A 24,820-nucleotide genomic window follows, 5' to 3' on the forward strand; every position below is an offset into this window, starting at 1 on the left:
AAGTGGCCACCCTCTCCATTGCCTGAGCCATCATTTCTACTGATGCTGCCTGTTGGGTTGCCATACCGTACATGGAGTTTTCCCATACAGTATTGACTGGTGGCGCACGGCCACCGCGTCGGCGGGCACCACACCTGGACTGCATTCCCCCTCTGATCTGCTGGCCCAGGAACAGGATCAGATGCTGTGGAGTGTGACCCTGCATCCGTAACCGCCAAAGGCGGACCTACCAACACTGACATCCCCATAGAGGGTTCTACCCCTGGTCCAGTGGGTTGGACAGAACAGAATCCCTGCCAGAAGCACTGACCTGCGACAGTACATAAGTCTCATCATCCGACTCAGCACCTGAATAGAGGTCTGGGGAGCTGCACCCAGAGGCACCCCTCGACAGTATGGTCTGCATTACCAAAGTGTTTTCACCCACCACCACACCACGTCCCCCACTGGTGCCTGGTTGTGTCTGAGAATCATCCTGGGTCTGCACCATCTCCTAAACCTCACCAGCATCAAGTGCTTCGTCACCTGCAAAAACATGAAACACAAGAAATGGAAACAGGCATGAGCACCATAGCACACACATAGGCCTGACAAGACAGAGATCATGTACATGGTTAACACATGTCCCACATGACCATAACCCTGGTATGCATGCACTGTCAATGATTCTGAAGGGGAGTCAAAAAGGCAGACAATGAGGACACCAAGATGGAAAAGCAACACATTCGCAGCATGTCGTGTAGTACTGGCATCACACAGCAGCCTTTGAGTGGCATGTCCAATACACATACATGACACATGCCAGCACACAGATGTCATGTAGCATAGCCATGGTAAATTAGACAACTACAGCGATGTGTCAGTGAATGAGTACTGTCACACATCCATGTCACATGGACATGATGAGAAGATTAATGCAGAATAGTGTTGCAAAATATGCATGTGCCGCACACTGCAACACATCCAGTGTACAATTAGACAGTGATTGTAGGTAGATGTACACATCAATGGTTGGTCACTTCAACATTACAGGAAACAACTATCATGTTCCACATGCAAACAGGCCCTAGAAAATAATTTCAGCAGGCCAATACTCCCTCGCCCTGAATGGTTTAAACATTCACATAACCAGGTAACTAAAGTGGCACAATGTGGGGTGTAAACAATGACAGAAGCATGTCACATATGTGGCATTAGGGATGAAAAAAGCATGTGTAAACAATCAGCCTGAATGAACACAGAAAAAATCAGAATAATGTTGTTGCAAGATGATAGTTCAAGTGCAACAGCAGTAATGTGGGGCTAATTGGCTACTGTGTGCAGAAGGGATACTGTCATACCCAAATCAGAGGCACATGAATGGATTGGAGGAAGCACATGGGTGACCCATTACATTCAGGAGTACACACCCTCACCTGGCACTCAATCAGAACCCATCACCCTAACAACATACACTTGGATTACACACACATGCATGGGCACTCACCGGACAATGCCTCGTAATCAGGTAGCTCTCCCACGCCTTGGATCTGTTCCTCTGTGACAAAGGTCCCAGCAACAGACTAATGTTCAGTGAGTTCGTTGTCCTCTGGTGGAGACCCACCGCCAGTCACCAGAGTAGCGGCATGATTTGAGGCCAGCTTGTTCTTTTCTCTGCGTTTCAGGTCATTCCACCGCTTGTAGCAATCATCAGCTGTGCGCCTTCCAAATCCAAGGGCACTTATGCTGTCCGCGATGGTCTGCCAGTGTGCCCTATGTTGAACAGGTGTGGTCTTGCACCCTGCAGTCACCACCATTTTGCGGCTATGTGCCGACACATAGGTCACAAGTGCATCAATTTCGGGGTCATTAAAGCTAGGCTTCCTTGACGTGCCAGACTGTGTAGCCATGTCTGGGGTCTCAGCCTGTAGTGCCACAGCACCCTTCTTCCTCTTTTTCAAAGGTGGAGCAGAGCCTGAGTGGCTTGCGCCGCTCTGGTCAGTAGGGGCAGAAGCGCAGGTGGACTGGGTACCGGGAGTGTGCGAAGGCACAATGACCATAGGTCTTGGTGCAGGCATTGGCTGAAGTGTGATTTTGGCAGGGGCAACGTCAGTTTGATGGACCAGGACCGACACTGCCCCGGTTGGGAGACTCAGAGCTGGGGTGGATAGAGCTGCAGCTGCCCCTGCAGCATCCCCCCGTGCCTACTTGGGGCAGCAGATGACATCGCTGCCCCAGATCCACGTGGCCTGGTGACACCAACCTGCACCGGCACACGTGGCTTAGACTTGCTGACCTGGAAGTCAGCCTGGGAGTCATCCTGTGCCGGGTCAGGTGCCACAATGGGCTGGTCCAAAAAGGGCTGAGCTGGGATGGTGTCAGCCCCGTTTCCCTCAACCAGGGGGGGAGGGAGCATGGGTGTCCCTGATTGGTCCTCCACACATGGGGGTCTAGGGGCACCCTGCAAATCCTCACCACGTCCCCTACCGCGCCCACCACGCCCACATTTTGGAGGTCGGCCACCTTTGCCTCCCTTACCGCTTGGTCGCCTCCCAACCATGGCACTGATGTTGTTGTGCGTATGGGAGTTGCAGTAAACAATTGTCCTGGGCAATTGGGGGTGAAAGGGGTAGGGTACTAGATGGAATTCGTACCCTAGTGCTCTAGCAAGGCTGTCTGTGACCCCTGGGGGAAGATGACAGGTCACACAACGCACAGGAACCCCAAAAATAAAAAGTAACATGCACGCAACCCCTCGTAGACCACGTGCGTGGAAAAATTAACCTGCACTACGCTGTGGCACCCAGAAACACAAAAACAAGCGTACGCGTGTTACACGCAGCCTACAATGACCTCTGAAGGGGTACGCGACACATGGGCCAAGCACAGTTGGTAAATGCGTGCGCGACTCACCGTCTGCCTGGAAAAATAACGTGAAAAAAACGCGCGTGTGCGCGTAGGCAACACCCCCGCCAAAAGAAGAATTGTACGCTGTCCGAGGAGATAGGACAAAAGAAGAAGTGTACGGTGTTTGAGGAAACAGGCCCAAAAAAAAAAAATGAACGCTGTCAGAGGTAACAGGGAGTACGAACTTGAAACGCTGTGAAGTAATCGCATGTGAACTGACAAGAAGTACAGAATTCACCAACTCGCTCTCCACGAAAAGCATGTACAAGGGAATGGTGTCCTACACGTATCTTTTAAAGCAGCCCACAAGTACAGCGTCACTCACGTGTGCACACGCTAAGGCCCTTTCCTCGGATTACACGCATTCACACGCGGACGTGCAGTTTTTTCATGCGTGCTGAACCACTATGCCCACGTCACGAGGGAAACGCCTGCACGAGTCACATCACAGAAGCGCTTACGCGCAAAGGGCCTTTGGTCCAATGAAACCGCGTACATGTGCTGACGCGCTTACGCGTGAAGGGCCTTTCCTCGAATTACACGCTGACGTGCAAGATTTTCACGTGCCAAAGCACTCCGTATCAAGCTGGCCACGCAACAACACACGGAAGACCACGCCCCTGCCCAGAAGGCAGAATTACTGTACCCCAGAGCCCTGAGCACGCTCCCACCTGCCATCTGCTGCTGCCTGACTGCCTGCTGCCCACGTGCACTGATATTTGCTGCCTGCACGTCAGCCAGGGGTGCAGTTGCTGCGACCACCCCTGCTGGAACCGAAGACTCCCGACTGGGATACCATCGCTCCACAGGTGCAGGGGGACATGAGTGGGGGCCTGCTGGCAGGTGCCCCTGACTGCTGGGGGGTGGGGGTTCTGGGGGACATGAGTGGGGGCCTGCTGGCAGGTTCCCCTGACTGCTGGGGGGTGGGAGTGCTGGGGGACATGAGTTGGTGATCACTAGTGCAAGGTGACATGTGGCCTGGCTGGGGGGCATGCCCATGGTGGATGGACTGGCTGCGGCACATGACCAGGGGTGCAGAGTATTCCCCTGTGGTGTGGGCTGCCTGCAGGTGCCGTGGAGGGAGTAGAGGGGACACCTGGGAGGACCTACAGTGCTAATTCACGTGTGAAACATCCCACGCACCCACGAAATACACGTACCCCGCTCGCACTGGGCCAATTGCGTGTGAAACTTCCCACGCACCCTCGTAATACACGTACCCTGCTCGCACTGGGCCAATCGCGTGTGAAACTTCCCGTGCACCCCAGTAATACACGTACCTCACTCGCACAGGGCCTATCGCATGTGAAAGTTCCCACGCACCCCGAAATACACGTGCCCTGCTCCAATCGCATGTGAAAGTTCCCGCGCACCCCAGTAATACACGTACCCCACTCGCACATGGCCTATTGCGTGTGAAACTTCCCGCAAACCCAGTTATACACATACCCCACTCCAATCGCGTGTGAAACTTCCCGCGAACCCCAGTTATACACGTACCCCGCTCCAATTGCGTGTGAAACTTCCCGCGCACCCACGAAATACACATAGCCCGCTCCAATCGCGTGTTAAACTTCCCGCGATCCCCTGAAATACACATACCCCACTGGCACAGGGCCCATCGCGTGTGAAAGTTCCTGCACACCCCAGTAATGCACGTACCCCACTCGCACATGGCCTATCGTGTGTGAAACTTCCCGCACACCCCCGAAATACACGTACACCGCTCCAATCGCGTGTGAAACTTCCCACGAACCCGTTATACACGTACCCCGCTCCAATCGCGTGTGAAACTTCCAGCGCACCCACGAAATACACGTACCCCGCCCCAATCGCGTGTGAGACTCCCCGTGCAGCGGGGTACGTGTATCCGGAGGGGTGCGCGGGGAGTTTTACAGGCGTTTTTGTGGTTGCGGGCCTGTGAGCCACTTACGGGATTTGTGCGCATGGTGCACGGGGAGGGGTTGGGGGCGTAACTGGCGCTGCTGCAGGGTCACTGCACCACTCTGCACCACGGCTGGTTTTGGAAGCTAAAATCCATGAATACGCTGTCCGTGGATTTGGATTTTAGCGCACGCGGCTGGCACAGAAAGTCGCACGCGCACACTGTGCGCCAGCCGCGTGCCCAACTTGTGCGCTGAATTCTATGAATTACCCTGCAAATCTCTGAATGACGTATACCTGGTCATTCAGGCCTGGGTGGGCCAACATGAGCTTTGCCTGAATGACGAAAAGACGGAGCTACTCATATTAGGCACTACTCAACGCCTCAATAAACTAGACCACTCCTTTAAGTCTTTCATCATTGACGGCAACGTCATAAAGGTCTCCAAGGACACAAAAACATTAGGTATCTATCTTGATTCCACTCTATCCCTGACCAGACAAACCAATGCAGTGAGGTCAGCCTCGGCCCACAAACTTATCTCTGCCTGTAGACCTTTCCTGACCACTCCAAATTGTATCACTTTGGCTAGAACTCTCATTATATCTAAGCTAGACTATTGTAGCGCCCTCTATCTTGGCACTAGTCAGTCCAACATTAACAACATACAAATCACACAAAACAATGCCATTAGAGCGGCACTAAATATTCCTAGAAACCAACATATCTCCGACTTCAGATCCGATCTACATTGGCTTCCAATCAAGCATAGAATTTCTCTGGAAACTCTTGCCCTGACGCACAAGTGTTTGGCCAACAAGGCCCCTTCCTACCTATCCAACCGCCTTACCCTCCATACCTCTGCCCGCCCCCTGAGAGTGGCCCAAGTACACAGCCTATCCCTGCCTAGATTTAAACGACAAAAAGCCGGGGGGTGAGTTTCCCTGTCCTGGACACCAAGCTTTGGAACTCCCTCCCGAATGCCATTAGAACTGAGCCTTCCTTCCAATCTTTCAAGAATAAAACCAAATCATGGCTCTTCGTACAAAACATTTGATTCAGCCTGTATGACTAGGCTGGCTATCCTTAATTTTGAGTTAGAGATCTTATTGCATTATTGTCTCTGTTTATGCCCTGTATTTAATTTATGATGTCATAATCTGTAACTGGTTCATATCTAAATGCCCATGTACATAGTTGAGCCCAGTTCTTTCGTTATTATATGCAACTGTAACTTTGTTCTACAAGATTATGCATCCTGATGCCTGTGGGCCTGGCACGCTTTACAAATGAATACAAATACAAATACGTGCTGGTCGGTGACTGTAGGGATACAGAAAACAGTCCCCAAGTGCAAGGGTTGCCAGGGGGGCAGTGCAGGAGAGCAACAGGCGGGGAGGAGACGTGGGCCCAAGATCAGAGGGTAGCCAGGTGACCAGTGCAGTTTTGGTTTCAGCTAGGAGTTCAGCAGGGGAGAGGAAGAGAGAAAGCAGAAGCAAAGAGGAAGGTCTAGAGGTGCTTCCGGAACCGGAGATGGTTCTCGTCAAGTTTCAGAGAGGCATGCAGGCTGTTCCAGAGGGAGTCCCCAGCCGAAGAAAGAGATCTACCACCAACTAATTGCTTGGAGAAGCGACTGATCCTGATGGAGTTGGAGGAGGATTAGCGAAGAGCTCGAGAAGGAAGATATTTACAAAGAGAGGGTTGAAGGTATAGAGGCACCAGAAGGCCTTGTGGACAATACACAGGGTTTTGAACGTAATCCTCGCAGCCACTGGAAGCCAGTGCAGGGATTTCAGTCCTGGAGAGATGAGATCCCTGGGTTTGAGGCCAAGGACAAGTCTTGCAGTCCTGTTTTGGATGAGTTGCAGACGGCAAAGAGTAGAGGCAGGCAGATTTAGAAAGAGGCTGCTGCAGTAGTCCAGCCTAGAGAGAACCAGAGCTCTGGAGACAGTGAGCTTCTGGGGGGAGGAGAGGAAAGGAAGAATACGTCTGAGGAGGTGCAGCTGGTAGTGTGACTTCTTAGAGAAGTCGGAGATGCGAGGAGAGAAAGAGAGTGTGGAATCAAAGATGACCCCGAGGTTTTTAGCCTCACAGGTGGGAGCAGGAAGAAGGCCAAGAGAGGACTGCCAGAGAGTGACAGGAAAGGAGGGAGCAGGTGTGCCGATGAGGAGAATCTCAGTCTTGCTGGCATTAAGGCAGCGATCATTGGCAGCACACCACTCCTGGATAGCAGACAGCCAGAAATGAGAGAAGGAGAAGAGGTGGCAGAAAAGAGCCTGAAAATGAGCCGAGTGTCAACCGCCTAGCACTGCAAGTTGGGGCATAGAGCGGCAAAGTGGGGTCGAGAAGTGCCAAGTATTGGTTGAACAGCAAGGGAGAGAGGTTAGACCCAAGGGGAACACCACAGGTAGAGAGAGAGATAGAGAAGAGGAAGGGCCCAAGTTGGACCTGGGAGGGTCAATCAGAGAGGAAAGAGGTCCGTCAAGCCAGGGCCTGATCATTGATACCCAGGTTATCACGTAGATGGTTAAGCAGGATGGCATGGTTGACCATGTCAAAGGCAGAAGAGAGATCAAGTAAGATGAGGACACAGGGGGTTATTGGAATTGAGGTTTCAGAGCAGGTCTTCACAGATGTTCAGGAGAGCAGTGTCCGTGCTTCTGGCAGCTCTGAAGCCAGACTGATGGTCATGGAGACAACCAAAAGATTCAGTGTGAAGATAAAGCTGGGAGATGGGCAGCTTTTCCAGGAGTTTGCCCAGGAAAGGAGTGATGGAGATCGGGCGGTAGTTAGCCGGGCAGGAGTCGTCGGCTGAGGGTTTCTTAAGAAGAGGGTGCACAAGGGAGTGCTTCAGGGGGGAAGGTAAGACTCCAGTGGCGAAGGAATGGTTGCAGAAGTCAGCCAGAGCAGGAGCCAGGGTGTCAATGTGGCCCTTGATAGTCTTGGAGGAACAGGGGAGAACCTGTGGTAGTAGCTTGCTCCCATCATAGATTTAGGTTTAGCTTAGGTGATTATCTCACCCATTTTACAGTTTAATAAACACCCTTGAACTGTGATCACTTGTGTCCATCTTACTTTGATACCATGCCTTTCTTAGAGGGTGCAAGCAGCAGTCCGATGTCTGTCGGTGTACCCTGTTTTATTAAATTGTGAATAAAGTCGTACTTTGCCATCTTCTTTGTGTCTGTCCGGTTATTTGGCCTGAGATCTTTATTGGTAATTCCATTTATCACAAGATCCGCTTCAAGGTGCTAGAACTGCACAGAACCACTGGAGTTGCACTCACATGTCTCACTCTCACGTTCCCCAACTAGGCAGTGTATATAACATGTACCCTGTAACAACCAGTGTATTTAATAGAGAAACTTCAGATAGCAGGTGGCTCTGGGACCACCTACAATAAAATCGGTCTAGAGAGGATATTCTTTAATGTAGTCTTCCCTCTCTTTCCAATTGGGCTTTTGTCCCTGCTGCCCCTTGCCTGTGCAACTACCTTCACTTAAATATTAGATGTGTCCCCAACCTCGGCTCCTTCTGTGAATTATTTAAGGCAAATCTTGTGGCCTTGCCTTTGCATTTGCATAATTGCCAATAGCCACGACACTCGCCATTTCTACCTGTAATGGCATGATTTTATAAATATAATTTGTTATAGAAGGATAGTGAAGCTTCATTTCCGCACTCGCAATGGAATATATAATACTGAATAAGATTCCCACATAAACTGCTGCACGAATACATGTTCTAGCTTACCCTCCAACAGATTCTGCCACTCGGCCATGGTATAGTTCCCAAACGAATGAACTGTATTGTTGGTATCCTGCCTTGAAAACGCGCGTTGGCTGTCTGTTCCACTTTTTTAAACTGTTTGGGAAACAACACTGATTAAACTCATTTGAGTCACTATATGATATTGATCTGGACAACTCTTTTGAACAGTATATTCTCCTACAAGTAATTTGTTAACCAACGCATTTGTATCACGATTGGTTGCCCTCCTTAGATTTTTGAGGCAATTGTGTGCACCTCCTCCCCCTGCCTATGATATACGCAGCAGAGTCCAATAATTGTTATCTATTCAAAATGTCAATATACCCCATAGCAAGCACCGTTTTGACCCTATGTTTTAGTCTTGTTCTTAACCAATCGCCAAATGCACTTTGTTGAACCCAGCTCCTTCGTTGTTTCCTCAGTTTGCTCCCGATGGGGGAAATTACGACTATAGGAAGTCATAAAACCTCCCCACCTGACTGCTCATCAGTCTATCGAGTCTCTATACCATTTATTGGTAAAATGTGCATCTCTAAGCACCTTATGATGTCAGGGGAGAAATATGTATATAGCACTGTTCGGATATATACTGATAATTTCTGGTTTCCTCTATCAGAGGGACATGAACGTTCACTCACAATTGCTGTAATATATATTTTAAACAATGAACTTGTGCATTCTAAAATAGATGCAATTTGATTTAACCTATAGTTAACGATGGTCTAATTTTTGTCTTATCTGTAAATACTGTGTAAAGACTTGACTTTTTATGTTTTTTTAACAGTGTAAGGTTTATTTAAACAAATTCACTTTAATTAAAAAAAAGTTTGCATTCTATTTTTTCGGCCTCATTTTTTCTTATGATCGATGAATAATCCTTGCTTCATTTTTATTTTTGTACAGCACACCATCATTCTTGGTGTTAGGGTACACTTTAAAAATGTTATAAATAGTATATTAATTGTAAAATAGTGCATAGAAATTACCGTCATTTACTATATGCATGGAATAATTTGTGGAACAGACCACTTCTTTGGGCAGCATACAATATGTATTCTGTTTGACAGCAAATACCCTATACCTTGGAAGAATATAATGAGGTTTAATGTGGGGGGTAAACGTACCTACTTAAGATAGTTATGTTTTAGAACAATTAAACCTATTGAATGTTTTTACATTTAGATCACTATAATTCATACTGATCTGACAGTGATCATTTAGGCACAGAAATAGGGGTATGTTAACACTTGGAAGATGCAGAGCAGGGAAAATGTGTATAGCAGGGTATTCTGCCGGGGGACAACATTAATTCATCACCCGTTTTATCCAGCAACACTTTTTGCCAAAAATGTTTTGTCAAAAAAAAAACATCGAAAAATATGGGATAGGGCATATAAGGAGTAGGGTGGTAAAAGCAATGGCTGCGAACTCTCAGTGTGGTTAATAACCACTGAACAGGTTATCATGCCTTGTTCTTTCGAGAGAGGGGCGCCTGCTACCTTTTTTTGTATTTTTGAAAGGGACTTGGGGTTGGTCACCCTAGGTTACCTGGGGGCAACCAGACGTGGACTCCCTGCTCACTGTGCTTAGAGAGGCTCAGCTTCACCTCACCGATGATGCTCAACAAGGCTGAAACACGTGTATGGGGTTGCTGATGGTACTCTTGTTCAGAGAGGAATTGCCATAGCATTTCGGTGCTTGACTGCCCTTGTGGGCGGGACAAAGACTGATATGCAAATGGATATTTCCCATCTGTGAAGGTACAGTGAGCAAAAAGCAATGGTTGCGAACTCTCAATGTGGTTAATAACCACTGAACAGGTTATCATGCCTTGTTCTTTCGAGAGAGGGGCGCCTGCTACCTTTTTTTGGTATATAGGAAATATATAATAGGGGAGGAGGTTTGGGGGAACCCCAAAATAAAAAAAATAATTAATTCAGCAAAACATTTTTGGCAAAAAGTGTAGCGAAAAATAAAACAGGCGATGAATGAACATAGAACCTCTGCCTAGAGAGAGGTGGAATGTTTGAGGCTTTAGCTTGCATGATCTGTGTAACTAAGCAATAGTGCCAGTGTCTAAAGCTTCAACATGTACTTCCTATATTTAAGCGAGGGCTCGGTCTTTGTTGCCCCCAATATCTTCATGAAAAACTGAAGCTCACTGTGCCTTTCACAGAGGAGAAATATTCACTTTCAACCATCCCATAGAGCAGGATATTTGGCCCTTTTCATTCTCAGTCGATGGACTGTGGTTTAAGCATTAGTTACTAGGGGTAATCCAGACATGGACCCCTTGCTCACTGCACTCAAGGAGGCACAGCTTCAACTCTCTTATAATGCTCAATAAGGTCTGGGGTTGCTGTTGGTATTCTTGCTTTTAGGAGAATTGCCTAGCATTTCGGTGCTGCATTGTCCTTGCGGGAAGGACCAGACTGATATGCAAATTGTATTTCTCCTTTGTCAAACGTACAGTGACATAAAACGTGGTTGTAGATCGTCCGGAGTTGAAATCATCCCACAGAACAGGTTATCTGGCCATGTTCATTCCCAGTCGAGTGACTTCCACATTTTTAAACACTTTGCCTTTAGCCAAAAGGAGAACAGAACCTAAATATTTGCAATTCCAGACTTTCTTCAATGTCTGTGAGTTTGGCAATTGGACTCTGCATTCTATGTGCTCCTAGTCATTTCTCACCTGTTTCTAACTCATCTAAGTTTTTGATTGTAATACTGCTAATTTGTAAAAGTGATATTTTATGTAATAACACATAGGTTATAGTTTGAGGGCCCCTCATATTAAGTTCAAGTACAAAATGACAGCAAATAATACCTTTTGAACAATAAAAGCAGTCGGTGTCATATAGTGACTTTGCCACTTTAATAATGTAATCATTTCCTTGTCCATATTCCCCCGCTCCCACTGCAGTTTCCCCACATGTATCTTCTTTACACAGCCAATCCTTGGCTCGGTCACGTCTGACAGCTGCACAGGTCATCCCAGATTCTGGTCATCCCAGATTCTTGTCATCCCAGATTCTATCCCTGTGGTTTGCAGGGAGTGTCCAAAAACTTCTACCTCTCAATTCAGATTCCCACACTTCAAGAAATTCTCGAGCACATCTCAGGTCCATCCTACTACCATGCTTAAACTAGTTCTAGTCCTCCCTAGGTACTCTAACGCGCCATTACTTGATACCATGAGATTTCTTAACTTCCCTCATTCATTTCATGATCAGCTTTTCGTTTGATCAATTGGTTCCTATCATTCTCTCTCACTCATCCACACCCTCCCAGGTTTCATTTCTCTCTGAGAATGGTGCTTATTTCCTTTCTATGATACCTTTTTGGGTCCTCCCCAGCAGAAGATTATAGTCCTTTGTCTCTTCTAGTTGAGCACTCTCCATTACTCGCTCATTCCTCCTTGTCACAATATTACTGGTTTCTAACCCCTAAGTGATCACGATTATTTGCACATTCTTTTTCTTCACAGTCACAGTGTTGCTGGTTTCTAACCACTGAGTGATCAGTATTACTCACTCATTCTTCTTCACAGTAGTTTTACTAGATATTTCTGTAGGTTGAATCTTCGATCTTATGGCACCATAACAAACAGTGACTTGCTCTGCTGGTTTCTTTATAAGCCCTGATGTTACTGGTGCTTTAAGAGATAGGGCTTGCGGGAGTTCTTCTACAGAACTGGAATCCTCATCTCCAAGAGGGGAGTCTCTCCCTGTGAGGTACCGTTTACAGCCACCTCTAGCTAGCAGGCTCACCACCCTAGCATCATAAGGAAAAAGGCTTCCCTCTGTGGAGAAGTGACTGAATCCCACAATCGGACACATAAGGCACTTGTGCTGTAAGTCCACAGCAGTGGTGACTGGTGAAGAATAAAAGCATTATAACATAATATCTCAATACTTTCACGGGTTATATTATCAAATAAAAGCAGTCACTTTTTAATGTTAACAATTTACCTATTGCCGAGTAGTTTATGGATTGCTAAAACAAGCTACAACTTTTGCTCCAAGCTACCTTTGGAAATGCTAAGATGTCTGCAAACAGTGTGTGTTTTGGTCAAAACAACCAAAGATCAAGTACTTTGTCCCAATGCCTCCAAAAAACTAAATTGTCACACCCAATGGAGAGATTCAAAAATACACATCAACCTCTTTAATAACATTTAAAGACATTAATAATGCTACATCACAGGTTACAAGATGTGCAGGCAGACGCTCTGCAACTCACAATTCACACATTCTCCCTACACTGCAGTTGTGTGCTGTGCTTTGAAAACTTTACTTACCTCGGTAGCCATGGATTTCCCCACAAAATAAATTCTCTGATTACGTCATATGGAAACATTACAACAAACAAATGCCAGAAAGAACAATATCCTACATTACTTGGAACTACTGGCAACACCTTTTATACGAATGATCTGCAACCCGCCGTTGCCCACATTGTTTGAACTTTAATGATCGCTCGCCACTGAGCATAACGGGCAGATGGATGCTGTAGTCCCAGAGGGGCATGTGACATACTGCTTCCCTTTTTGATTTTTCCCTAGGCTTGAAGCCTGAGCGTCTGCCACAAAGGGCCAAAAGGAGCAAAGGGCTGTTAACATGTTGGGGCTGGAAAGGGCCTTGGGCCAGAACCCTTGCTCAAAACAGGACTTCGCCAAGCTCATCGTTCATCTGATTTCTGCTTCCAGACAATGGGATCCTTCCAACTATTGACTATCTATTCACTGCAGTGCTCCGGTTACCTCACAGCACCAAGGAACATTAATGTTTTGGGCCTGTTAACTGTCATTTGGTTACCCATATCCCTATCCTAGCCCAAGTTAGAACTTACACATGCTTCTTCTCAGCCAACCATCTACCCCTTCCCTTTCTGCTCAACCATCAACCCCCTAACTCTCTTTGGCTTCACCCTTTCTTCATTGTCTTCACTTGCCCATTTCTTCTACCCTTCATGCATCTTGACTGTACTCCATTTCACATTCTCACTCTTCTTGCCTGCTCTTTCACAGTTTACAGTCTAAAATTGGTGTAACTTCAGCATCACTATCTGGCCTCCATATCTTTCTCCTTCTCCCCTGCACCGCACCCCTCAGATAAGACACTCCTGTGCTCCCAAGATCTCCAACCTCATCTATCCCTATCACCTACCGCACAACACATGCTCCTGGCCCCACCTCTTATCCCTCTTTCACTTGACCTCTGGAATGCAGAATCCCTCTGCAACAAGTCTTCCTACATCACTGGCCACTTTCACTTTTATAAATCTCATGTTTCACTTCTTGTTATCAGAGAAACCTGGATCTCCCTCTCATGGCTTTGCTATAATAGCAGCTCTCCACCTTGACTCCGCTAACTTCTCCCACTTCCCGACCTGTTGGGAAGGGCATCTGTGTAGGGTGGCTTATCAAGACGCCCCTCAACATAGCCCTTCTACCGCAGTCTAACATCAACTCTACTTTTGAATATGCCACTATTCAACTCCTTTCTCCTACTCCTCTCCCTGTCCTGCCTCGCTAGCAACCCCCTGCTCCTCTTTAACTCATCCATCCCTGGTCTGACCCTTCTCCTTCAGTCACTTCCTATTGACATCCCCAATGTCATGCTGGGGATTTTTTTAATTTCAAAATTGTATTTTCAACGCAACACAATTACAAATGCTGAATAAATTAACATCCCCCACCCGCTTATGCAGATGTGTTTAGTGATAGTATCTCAGTCCCTCCACTTTCTACTCCTAATCTCCCCTCTCCAATGACTAAGAGGAAATTCATGCAGACTCTCTTGCCCCACCTTGATGATGTGAGGATCTCCTCTCTCTTTCCCCTATTCATGCCTCTTTGATTGTCCATGCTTTCTCTGAGTTTCATTATGCACTGTAAGGGCGCAGACGTACAAGTCTGACACAATTGTGGCATGGTAATTGTCCAAGACTTTTATTGTAATAAAAGGAAAAGAAAAGAGAATCTATCTTGCCCTATTTTTAAGAAGGGTTTCCCTGCCTCAACTAAAAAGTGTTCTGGCGTCTTCAGGATGTCTAAAGAAAAGAGTGCCCCGTCCTGTGTCAAAATCCTATTTCCTTCCCTTACACTACGAAAGAACCTAAATAACTGGGGGAGTTTCAATAGGTCTAAACTGAGAATATACATTGAGGGCATCTATCTCTTCCAGATCTATTTGATCACTGCTCTTTTTTTTACTGCGAATGCCGAAAAAATGTTGCATTTCTTTTTCCGAATGTTCACACTACTTGCAAATAAATGCAGGGGAGTCACTCTGGAGGCTCCCCACCACATCCCCCATGCCCAATTAATACCCCTAGACCACATACCATCTATATTAGCATGAATATTTTAGTCCTATCCCTCTCTCCCTCGGGTTACAGTCTCATACTGAAGCAGCATAAAGTTTCATGTTCATCAGCTGTTTACACTATGGATTCCTTGGGAATTGGCTTTCTTCAATCTTCCTGACCAAGGTGATGACTCCTTCCCCTCTGACCCCAATTCATGATGTCAGGGGGAGGTCTCCCTCCCCCTAACCTTTCTCAGGTTTTGATAGCTCAAGTCTCTGATGGTCAGTAGTTCAAGACTCTGTGGGGCAATGTCTTCCCTCTCACTGGCCTTGCTCAGGCTTTTCAGACAGTTCAACAAACTTGGAATGTCTCTCTTCCCCTGGTCTTTCTCAGGGTTCTCAGAAAGTGCAAAAAATGGTGGGGGATTGTCTCCCTTCCTCTGGCCTTTCTCAGGCTTCTCAGAAAGTGCAAAGAATGATGGTGGAATGTCTCCATTCTACAGCCCTTTCTCAGGCTTTATTTTCCTTTGGACATATATGCTCCACGGTTCACTCTTTAGCTGTGGGTCCCAGACCCTTATTTCTGTGTTCTTTTGGCTTGTAGTATCTGAGAATCTCCTTTCCCAACTACTGCGACGAGGAGGAAGGCTAAGGAGGCTGCTCGTTATGTGCTGGGGGCCCTAGACCCTTTCTCTGCTAGTCATACGCACTTTGGGGTCCCACCAACCATTCCTGGCCACCCAGAACTTCACAGGCTGCTTATTGGCACTCTACGGTTCTATGTTGGTCTCTCCGGCTTCCTGCTCGGGCTCCTTCTCACTTCTGCAGGAGTTGCAGTGCTTTCACAGCATTCATCTGTCTTTAGGTTGCACATCTCGCTTCGAGCATGTACATCAGTGTCCTGGACCAGCTAGCCGCCTGGAGATTTTGCTCATCTGTCACTCCGTCCATGGTAGACCTTACAGAATTACCTCTGCTTCCAGGTAAGTGTCTTGGTTCGTGCTCTCCTTGCCTTTCGTCTCTTCTTGCTTTCAAATCTCCCATTTCTCTCCACAAGGCTGCTCCTCCACCAAAGTCTGTCATCCCTTTTTATTATACAGTCTAATTCAATTAGTTTACAATGTCTAGTCTGACCACGTTGGTTCCGCATTACTCTGTGCTTCTTCCTCGTCTCAGTGAAGATGCCCTCACTCTGGGTTGTGTGATAAACCAGAAGGTGTTTCACCTACTAGTCCCCAGGGATCTGTCATCCAGGTGGCCAGGTCACAGCCATCGCTTTTCGATCCAGTTCCTGGGAGGGGACCAGTGCAGGAGGATCACCTGGGTGAGGGGTCTTCGGGGAGTGGGATACCAGATGGTGAGACGCTGTATCCCCTTCCCTCTAACACCATGACCCCATCATACCAGGTAGGATATTTAGGAACTCTACCTCCCGCACCTCTTTTACAACACAAACACTTTCTCGAGGACAGCCCGCTAAAAGAGAAAACAGACTAACGCCCGAGCAGTATACCTGACGTGTCCCAATACAATGGTAAGGCGAGGTCAGGAAATTACTGACCATCACATACACCTGGCTTCCATTACATGGATAAAAGGCAGAGCATGAGAGCATGTGAGAGAGGCAGAGCACACGAGGAAACAGCAGTTTCGAGACAGCATCTGAATGAGAGAGGAAAGACAGCAAAAAAGAAGGGGATTGCAAGGAGGGAAGTTCTATGGACCTTTTTGACAAGGAACCATTACATTCCAGAGACCTCAAGAATAGAAAGCGTCTCAGGAAACCAGGCTGAAGAATACTGCACTGTGTGTTGGAGCTACCCGGGGCCATCCCTCGTCAATAATCAAGGCGGGGAGAAGCGCCAGCTGCTGTGGTACTGTCCTTGGCTCCAAGAATAAAGCAGCATCAGTGAATCAACACAGCCGGTGAGTTGGGGAGACCGATACAGGGCCGGTCTGTGTTGAAACCAAGGTTGCAAGCAGCAACATTGTATGGCGAGCGCTGGAATGAAAATTGTTAAAACAAGTGTGATAAGAGACACAAGTAAAGTTGAACTGTTGATGAGTGACTGAACTTTAAAAAGAAAGAAACAATACCTTTGATAGATTGGTCTGGCACTGCGTGGGTGCATAATCGAAGGTCTCTGTAAGGTATCCAGCTGACAAGTGGAAAAAGTGAAAGTGAGAAAAACTGTTTCATCAAGAAGAGAACGAGTAATTGTGAATCGAACTGGTCCTGCGACAGGTCAAGCAAAATCCTGCGCAGAGTCGAAAGTCTTTGAATTTGATGAAGTTATGTTATGTTAATTGGCATTTGTATAGCGCCTTATATATCATTGGTAAGATCTCAAAGCGCTTGTAGGTTGAACACCCTCAGGAATAGTAGTTCAAGTCAGTAGAGAGAGAGAGTCATACGGTGCGTGGGTGCACTGGATATGTGTGCAGCTGGTGTAGTTGTTGGATGATAGCTGCTTCCTAGCGATGGGTGTGGTGCTGAGGAAATCAGTTGGATGTGTTCAGTCTGGTGGGTGGACACCTAGACTGGGATCTGGCTGCGTTAGGCCTTAGGGACGCATATGAAAACAGGTAGCCAGAATGTGCTCAGCTAGCTGCGTTTTATTAGGGTGATGAGGTGATCATGGAGTCGTGTTCGTATGTGAACAGCACAGCCGAATGAACAGGGGTACAGCTGTGTTATGGTTGAATGATGATGTATAGTAGAGTAGGCATAGTGGTGTGATATAGTGGTTATCAGTATAAGCGCCTGAGACCAGGCCCATGAGCAGGACAGTGGGGAGGTACATAGCGACATACAGATATATAGCAACACGATGGATACAGGTATATATGGGATACAGATATATATGGGGATACAGGTAGACAGCATATATAGGGGATACAGATATATGGCAACATCATGGTGAACAGGTGTTGCCTCCGTCTTCAACATCTGCACATCCACAACATCGGCACCATCCGCAAAATCCACTCCATCCGTTCCATCTACACCATCCGTTCTGTCCAGTAGAGAAATTCGGTTCAAGCCCGGCAGAGGGAGACCAAGCAAAGGTTTTGTGTTAAAGTGGGTCTGAGATCAGTGGAGGGGGAGCCGGGGTGAACAGTAAATCACCTGAGAAGTTGTATATGTGAAATATTTTGTCTGAGCCCAGCGAGGGAGACCAATTGAAGATTTTGTGTCAAAGTGGGTCTGAACCCGGTGGAGGGGGACGACTGGGTGAACAGTAAATCACCCGAGAAGTTGTATGTGAAATCCTAAAAAGAAAGGAACTTTAATGTTTGTTGTGTTGCATCAGGTCCTCTGAAGTAAGAGACTTTGAATGGCAAAGAGTTTGGCACAGAAGGGCCTGATGTTGAAGTATGGAACTGTATCCTCTTGCCAGAGAGTTTGCTAAGCTCGAGTGTACCACCTTGTCCTGAGCCGAAAACATGGAGAAGGGAAGCCAACAGCTTGAATATCTTGGCATCTCATTTCTTGAACACTTTTCTTTTGCATAACATTGTTTCCGACACTATTTGTATTTAGAAGTAAGGATTGGCAACAGGTTTATTAGTATAGGCCCTTTTTATTTTTACAGGCTCGACTAGGACTGTGTTATTATTATTTGATGGTCGCAACTTGCTCCCATCTTTAGATTTAGGATTAGATAGGTGTTTTTCCAATTGAAGTTCAATAAACACGCTTGAACTGTGGTCACTCGTGTCTGTCTTACTGTTTGATACCATTCCTTCCTTACATTTGTTACTGTTCTTCTTAGTCCCAGTTTCTGAGTGTGCTATTCCTAATTCAACCCTACTCTTCCTCGTCTCAGTACTTCTAGAAGCAGCAATACCATCTACCCTACAGAGACATATGGAAGTGTGTGGGGGTAGGTGGGGTCTGAACAGGGTAAGTGGGTGAGAAAGGGGTTACTATCTGCTGGATGTACTGCATTCTCGCTGAATAATCATCCCTGGTTCTATGGTGAGATCCCTCCACATGTGATCCTACTGCTGAGTACCACCTCCATTGGGACTATCGGATAGCAGCCTCACCTCCCTGGCCACATGTGAAAGGGCTCTCCCTATGGAAGCAGGGACGACATCCTGAGATTCGTCACAGCACTTATGACTTCATTTGACCAATAGCATCTTGCTTGCACATTCATACCATACTGTCCCTTTCCCCAGCCTTAACTCACCTCTTAAATTCAGACCCTCAAACCAAACTTGCATGGTGACCTACGACGCTGGCGCAAACTATGGACACCTACCTAGCCCAGTTTAGAAAAATTCCCTTGTTGCCCTAACCTCTGCAATGGACTTTGTCATTGCCTCCTACTTCACAAACCTAGTCTCATCACAATCACCCTGCAAACCCAATATTTGCTCACACCTCCCAAGCAAATATCCATCCTCCCTTTCTGCTGACTTTACTCACTGCTTTCCCTCTAAAATGTGTGATACTCTCACAGCCCTCCTTTCCCTCCCCAATCGTCCTTATGACCACCACCTCTCCACTACCTCTTCTACTCTAGACTACTTCTTCCCTGCCTCTCCTCTTTAACCAAAACCCGTTCTTCGCAGTGCCAATCCATCTTGTGCGCCCATTGACCCTTTTGCTCATCAAACTGTCAAAGGCTTTTTCTTGGTATTGGTAGATATATGGTGCAATTATAGGCTTAACTGCATCTAGGAGCAGATCACTTGCTCTTATCTCTGCAGGCTATTTAACCTCTCTCTCTCTCACCGCTGGACTCTTCGCTGCCTCCTCCAAATCTGCAACTGTTTTACCGCTATTGAAGAAACCCTCTGCTGACAGAAACTTCCCAGAAAGCTATTGACCAGTTTCTCTCCTTCCCCGTTATTCTAAAGTGCATGAGCGGTGGGTCTTCAATCAGATCACTTAGTACCTTGAGAATAATGGCCTTGTCGATCCACTTCAATCTGGTTTCCACATTAAACACTCAACCGAGACTGTTCTCATGCATGTCTCCAACATTTTCTCTAATGCTCACTACTCCAAGCTCTCCTCTAAACTCATCCCTTTGGACCTTTCTATCACTTTCAACAATGTTGACCACTCCTCTCTCCTCACTCTACAGGTACCTGGGTTTCACAAATCTGCTCTTGCATAGAACGACTCATACCTGGAAGATCGATCCTTTAAAATTTCTTGGAACTCGCAAACCTCGTCCCACTCCTACCCCTGTTGATGTCCCTCAGAGATCAATCGTTGGACCTCTGCTCTCCACCCTCTATTCTTCTGTCTTAGAAGACCTATCTCATACTTTGGCTTTCACTAACATCTTTTTCTTGATGACACTGAAATATGTCTCTCCTTTCCTTCCTTCACCCTAGCCATCTCAGAACCTATTATCAACTGTCTCACTACAATTCGGGACTGGATGACTCTGCTGACACATGCAGAACTCTTCAGAAATGGAAGTCAATCTTTTTCCCAGCTTCCAATGTCATCTCTCCGCTCTCATCTTTCCTGCCTTCTTGCTCCCACACCCTAGGCTTGCAATCCTGGGGTCCTCTTGGATAGTGACCTAGAACTGCAACAATTCAGCACTACCTCTTAACATCATCAACATTCAGAAAATGTGTCCTTTTCTTACTAACCACTCTATAAAAACTCGAAACTCCACTCTCGTACTCAAGTAACTGGACTGCTGCTCAAGCCTACCTCCTTGCCCTTCCTCTCCACTCCTTCCTCCCTCTAAAGAAAGTCTTCAACCTGTACTCTATACAAACCACCCAGATCCTCCCCACTTCAACCTAGCAACAACTCGATGGTTGGATCACCATGCACAACCACTCTCTTTTCCAGTTCTTTCTCCTAGTCTAAAAATCTATTTATGTCTTGCTCCTTAGTACCAGTTTGATTGTGTCTCAGTTTACTCACTATCTTGTTCCATACGATCCTCCTCTGCACTCCACCTCATTGTCCCATACACTCCCCGTTCCTGCTTTTGCTTCCGCTCTTTCTCCCTGCTCACCCAGCTCAAGGCGAATCCACTGCCCATAACAGTACAAACCAGCACAGCTGTGGATCTAATGAAAGCTCGGCTTAAACTTCACTTACTTGGTAATGAGGGAACTCCCTCTACCCCACCCTCCCTACATGGCCCCACCACTTCCTCCAGAGACACTTAAAAAAATAATTTTGCATATTTAAATAGTATTTATAGAAGCACTTGCCCCTGAGGTTAGTTTCTACCTCTGTATGTCTCCTGTTGTGTTATGTATCTTTTTTTCTGTTGGTTATATTTTGTCCCTGGTATATGTCTCCCTTTTTTACAGCTTCATAAATTGGCTCAAAACTTGTCATCGTTGTGCTATTGTACAGGCACCCTTCATGGGAATGCCTCCACCATCTGACTAAAAAAAGGTGGTTACACATGACACATACTGCTAAGTACATCTGTACAGAGCCACACAATTATCAGGTACAGAGGCTACAAGACCTTTGCTTCCTCCTTCGTGTTTATTTCACAATAAAGCTTTACAGCCCCGTACAAACATCATGTGGCAATTTTACATATGGTATAAAACGGCACACAAAGAAAATATACATAATGCTGATAATATTTTGTCCAGCCGTGGAAGGAACGACTTCAGCCCCACATGCAGCCAATGGTCACGAGTGAATGTGTACTGGGGCAAACACCTGTACAGGAATTTCTCCACTCCAATCCCAGACGCACAAAACTGGTGGATAAACAGAGAGGTGCCAAGTTTAGAAAGTGTCACTACAAAGGGCCTGCAGTATAGTTGGTATGCAGGAAGCAAACAGTCTTAAAAGTTACTGCCTTTTTGGCATCCATCAAGACACAGCAACATGAAGCTTACTGGAACACATACAACTTCAGGTAAATCAATTCTGTAGACATTTCCGACCAAAAGTCTAAAGTTTGAGAAAACCACAAAAAGCATCACTTCCCAACATTGGACAGAAAAGGCACAAATCTATGTTGACTTCAAGTAGGAAATAAATTGGCTACACGGGCAATCTCTGCCAGGTAGGGTTACATTTTCAGTTGTTTTTTCGGTTGAGAAAAGCCATATCCGCTTATATGAATTTCAGGCAAAATCGAATTGTTGCAGGTAGAAAAACGGGCATACCCCAACCAGGGGGGATTATGCCAACTCTGTATTTAAAACAGCTGTCTTGTTGGAGATAACATTTCAGTCCCTGTTGTGTGTTGAAACACTCACTTGTATGTCACTTGGGAGAAGAAGACATTCTGGACATTCACCAAGTGCTAGAGACACAAAGCAGTGGAGACTCCTCCTCATTTATTTACTATATAAACAGATTATTCGTTGAAATGTGGCTTTGGAATGTGTGTGCTAAATCAGCTTCAACTTCATTGGCGAGCGTCAAAACTGCCCTTATGAAGTTCTTCGTATAGCACCAACCACTAAATGGCTGGGTCAGAGGCGTCTTGGTTACACACCCATCCATGCTTTGGTCTCTCAGCAGAGATGACCAAATACTGCTTGTTGCGACAACCTGCAACACATTTTAATAGGTGTCCAAGAAGGGAATGCTCCAAAACCATTATAAACTGTTGACCAACTGCATCTACCAGCGAAAACAGCAATTCAATAAATACTATCTCCAATGGTGTGGAATCCACAGTGGAACCCTTTGTGACCATTCGTAAACTGGAGACCTCAAAGGGGAGTGCTTATCCTTTTTGCTCGCACTGTCCTGTTTCCACAAGTCTCATCACACTATTGTTTGTGCTGCATTCAAGAAGCTTTGAGCTGGGGTACTGTAACACAGATCTAGCTCGAAGAGGTAGCAGTATGCACCCCCTCACTTATTTACAGTACTCTGCACAGGCAGCAATATTTTCATGTTGTTGGAGTATACGTGCCAAACTGGGCTCCTTCCCTGGATTCGGACTTGGAAGCATTTAGTAGAAAGGAGGAGCCAGAACCAAGTCTGTCACCCATACCGGAACAAAAGCAAATGCTATCCACGTAAAGCAGCCTATGGCCTGCTTACTACAAACATGGAGTACATGAGTCTTATTAGACAGAAGGCTCATACGATTGCTGAGAACAGACAGCAAAGAGGACCTCAAGCAGGAGGTTGAAGCGTCATCACAACTTCCATGTGCACCACCTAGACCCTTCGATGAATGCAAATGATACACGTTGCCCCTGTTTGTAAGCAGTCCCATCACCATAAAACGAAAACAGTGCCTCAGAGAACAACTTTAAAGCAACTGTGCACCCATGTGCTCTATGGTGTTTGCAAGCCTCTCTTATTGTGCCTGAATTCCCACTGCACATGTTAACACTAGCAGAGACCATCTGCCGCCATTTCCTAACAAACACTGGGGTGCAGAAAGACCAGGTTATTGTTGCATTAAACTTCGAAAAGCTTAAACTTCTCCATGCAGGTTTCGAGACACATGGACCAAGGCATTCTACAATTTCTATCGTTAGTTTAATTATATTTATTGGTTTGGAACAAAACCAATATTTAAATAAAAAACATGTTCCCACCTCTTCCCACTTACTGAATTTTGGATAATCAGTGTACTAAGTCAAACAAAGATCTGATCGTTCAATACAAAACTCTAAATGCCTAAACACTTTTTCAGGCTACACTTTAGAACAAATGGTCACATGGTACAGTGGGAAATGATCAACCGGCCTCCTGCACTTGGAAAAACATTACATAGTGAGCCACAATATGATCTGGCACGCACAAACAAGATGGGGGCTCGTGCTTGGATACAAACAATTCTGTATATTTCCGCAAAAGCGATCAGATTCTCTGTAGAGGTTTTTAGAAGATCAATACCGATTTCCAACCAGAAGATACGAGTTTGCACGACCTGCATCAAGGCCAAAGACTAGATCAGCTACGGAAATCAATTGGAGCACAGCGCCAGCCCATCGCAATGAGTGATTCGATTGGACACATTGAGGTACGTCACTGATGTTAATTTCAGAGACATTCTCATTTTTGTTACAGGTTTGACAGTCAATGCATAACATTTTACCAACTTGCTTTGAAATAAACGGGAACCCTGCTTAGGGAGGCAGGCAATCAAGCATGGGAGAAGAGGGAAGGCGTTCCACCCTCCCACTTCACAGTAAATTCCCCCCAAAAAGCCATGATCTTTTTAAAAAATATACATCAGACATACAGCAGCAACAGTTCCCAGACAGCCTAAAGCCATCCATTGTCACGTTAACCAGCAAGCAGGTGGTATGTGTTTAAGCCCTACAAGGTATCAATCCTGAACTATCACTCCATTTACTGATTATCTAATAGACACTGGGTGCATCTACTTTTCCCTGTAATAAAGGAGGTAGTATTTGAGGGGATCAGGCAGGGGGAGACACAAGATCTTCTCCCTCAGAAAGTTTACAGGAGGGTCTGGTTTAATTCCAGGAACCCCCTTCTCATCCTCCTCCCGTCTCTCCTCCTCTGCATCCTCACAGTTGTTGTTATCATCAAAGGGGTTTGGGATACGGCTGGCAATGACTTCCTTGTCCAGAAATACTATAGTTTCCATACGACGACGCCGGCGCACCCGTCGCCTTTTGAATCGGGGTGGATTCTTCAAACCATTGCCACTCTTGCTTTTAGTCTCCCGGTGAATAAGCCTTTTAATTGTCCCCCGGATAGAAATACGTGCCAGATCCTGCAGGCTGCGGACATTTGCTGGAGCTGAAACAAAAAAAAGAAAAAAATGATCTACAGGTTAAGGAAGAAGAGATTTTAAAAAAGACGTGAACTTTAATGAGTAACCAGGCATATTTTCTATTTTTAAAGAAAATCAATGATCCCAAAAAGGACCCAATGCCAGGTCTCACTTCAAAAGAGTGGGAAAGAAAACGCAAGTGTACCAAAGTGCAGTGGCCATCAAACAAATAAGTTAGATGCTAAGACAGTGGATTGAAGGCAAGAGAGGCGGTCCGCAGTGGGTTA

General features: G+C 46.3%; 1 protein-coding gene across 1 annotated transcript in view; it reads right to left on the reverse strand.

The window, feature by feature from the left end:
- Positions 1 to 21,327: 21,327 nt before the first annotated feature.
- Positions 21,328 to 24,820, reverse strand: part of PCMTD2 (protein-L-isoaspartate (D-aspartate) O-methyltransferase domain containing 2) — a 364,048-nt gene continuing 360,555 nt past the window's right edge. The window contains exon 6 of the mRNA XM_069650823.1: positions 21,328 to 24,559. Coding sequence (XP_069506924.1) covers positions 24,174 to 24,559 — 386 coding nt within the window. The 3' untranslated portion in view covers positions 21,328 to 24,173. The remainder of the gene's footprint in view (positions 24,560 to 24,820) is intronic.

This window comes from Ambystoma mexicanum, chromosome 3p (genome assembly GCF_040938575.1).
Source record: "Ambystoma mexicanum isolate Mex_15411 chromosome 3p, UKY_AmexF1_1, whole genome shotgun sequence".
NCBI lineage: Eukaryota > Metazoa > Chordata > Amphibia > Caudata > Ambystomatidae > Ambystoma > Ambystoma mexicanum.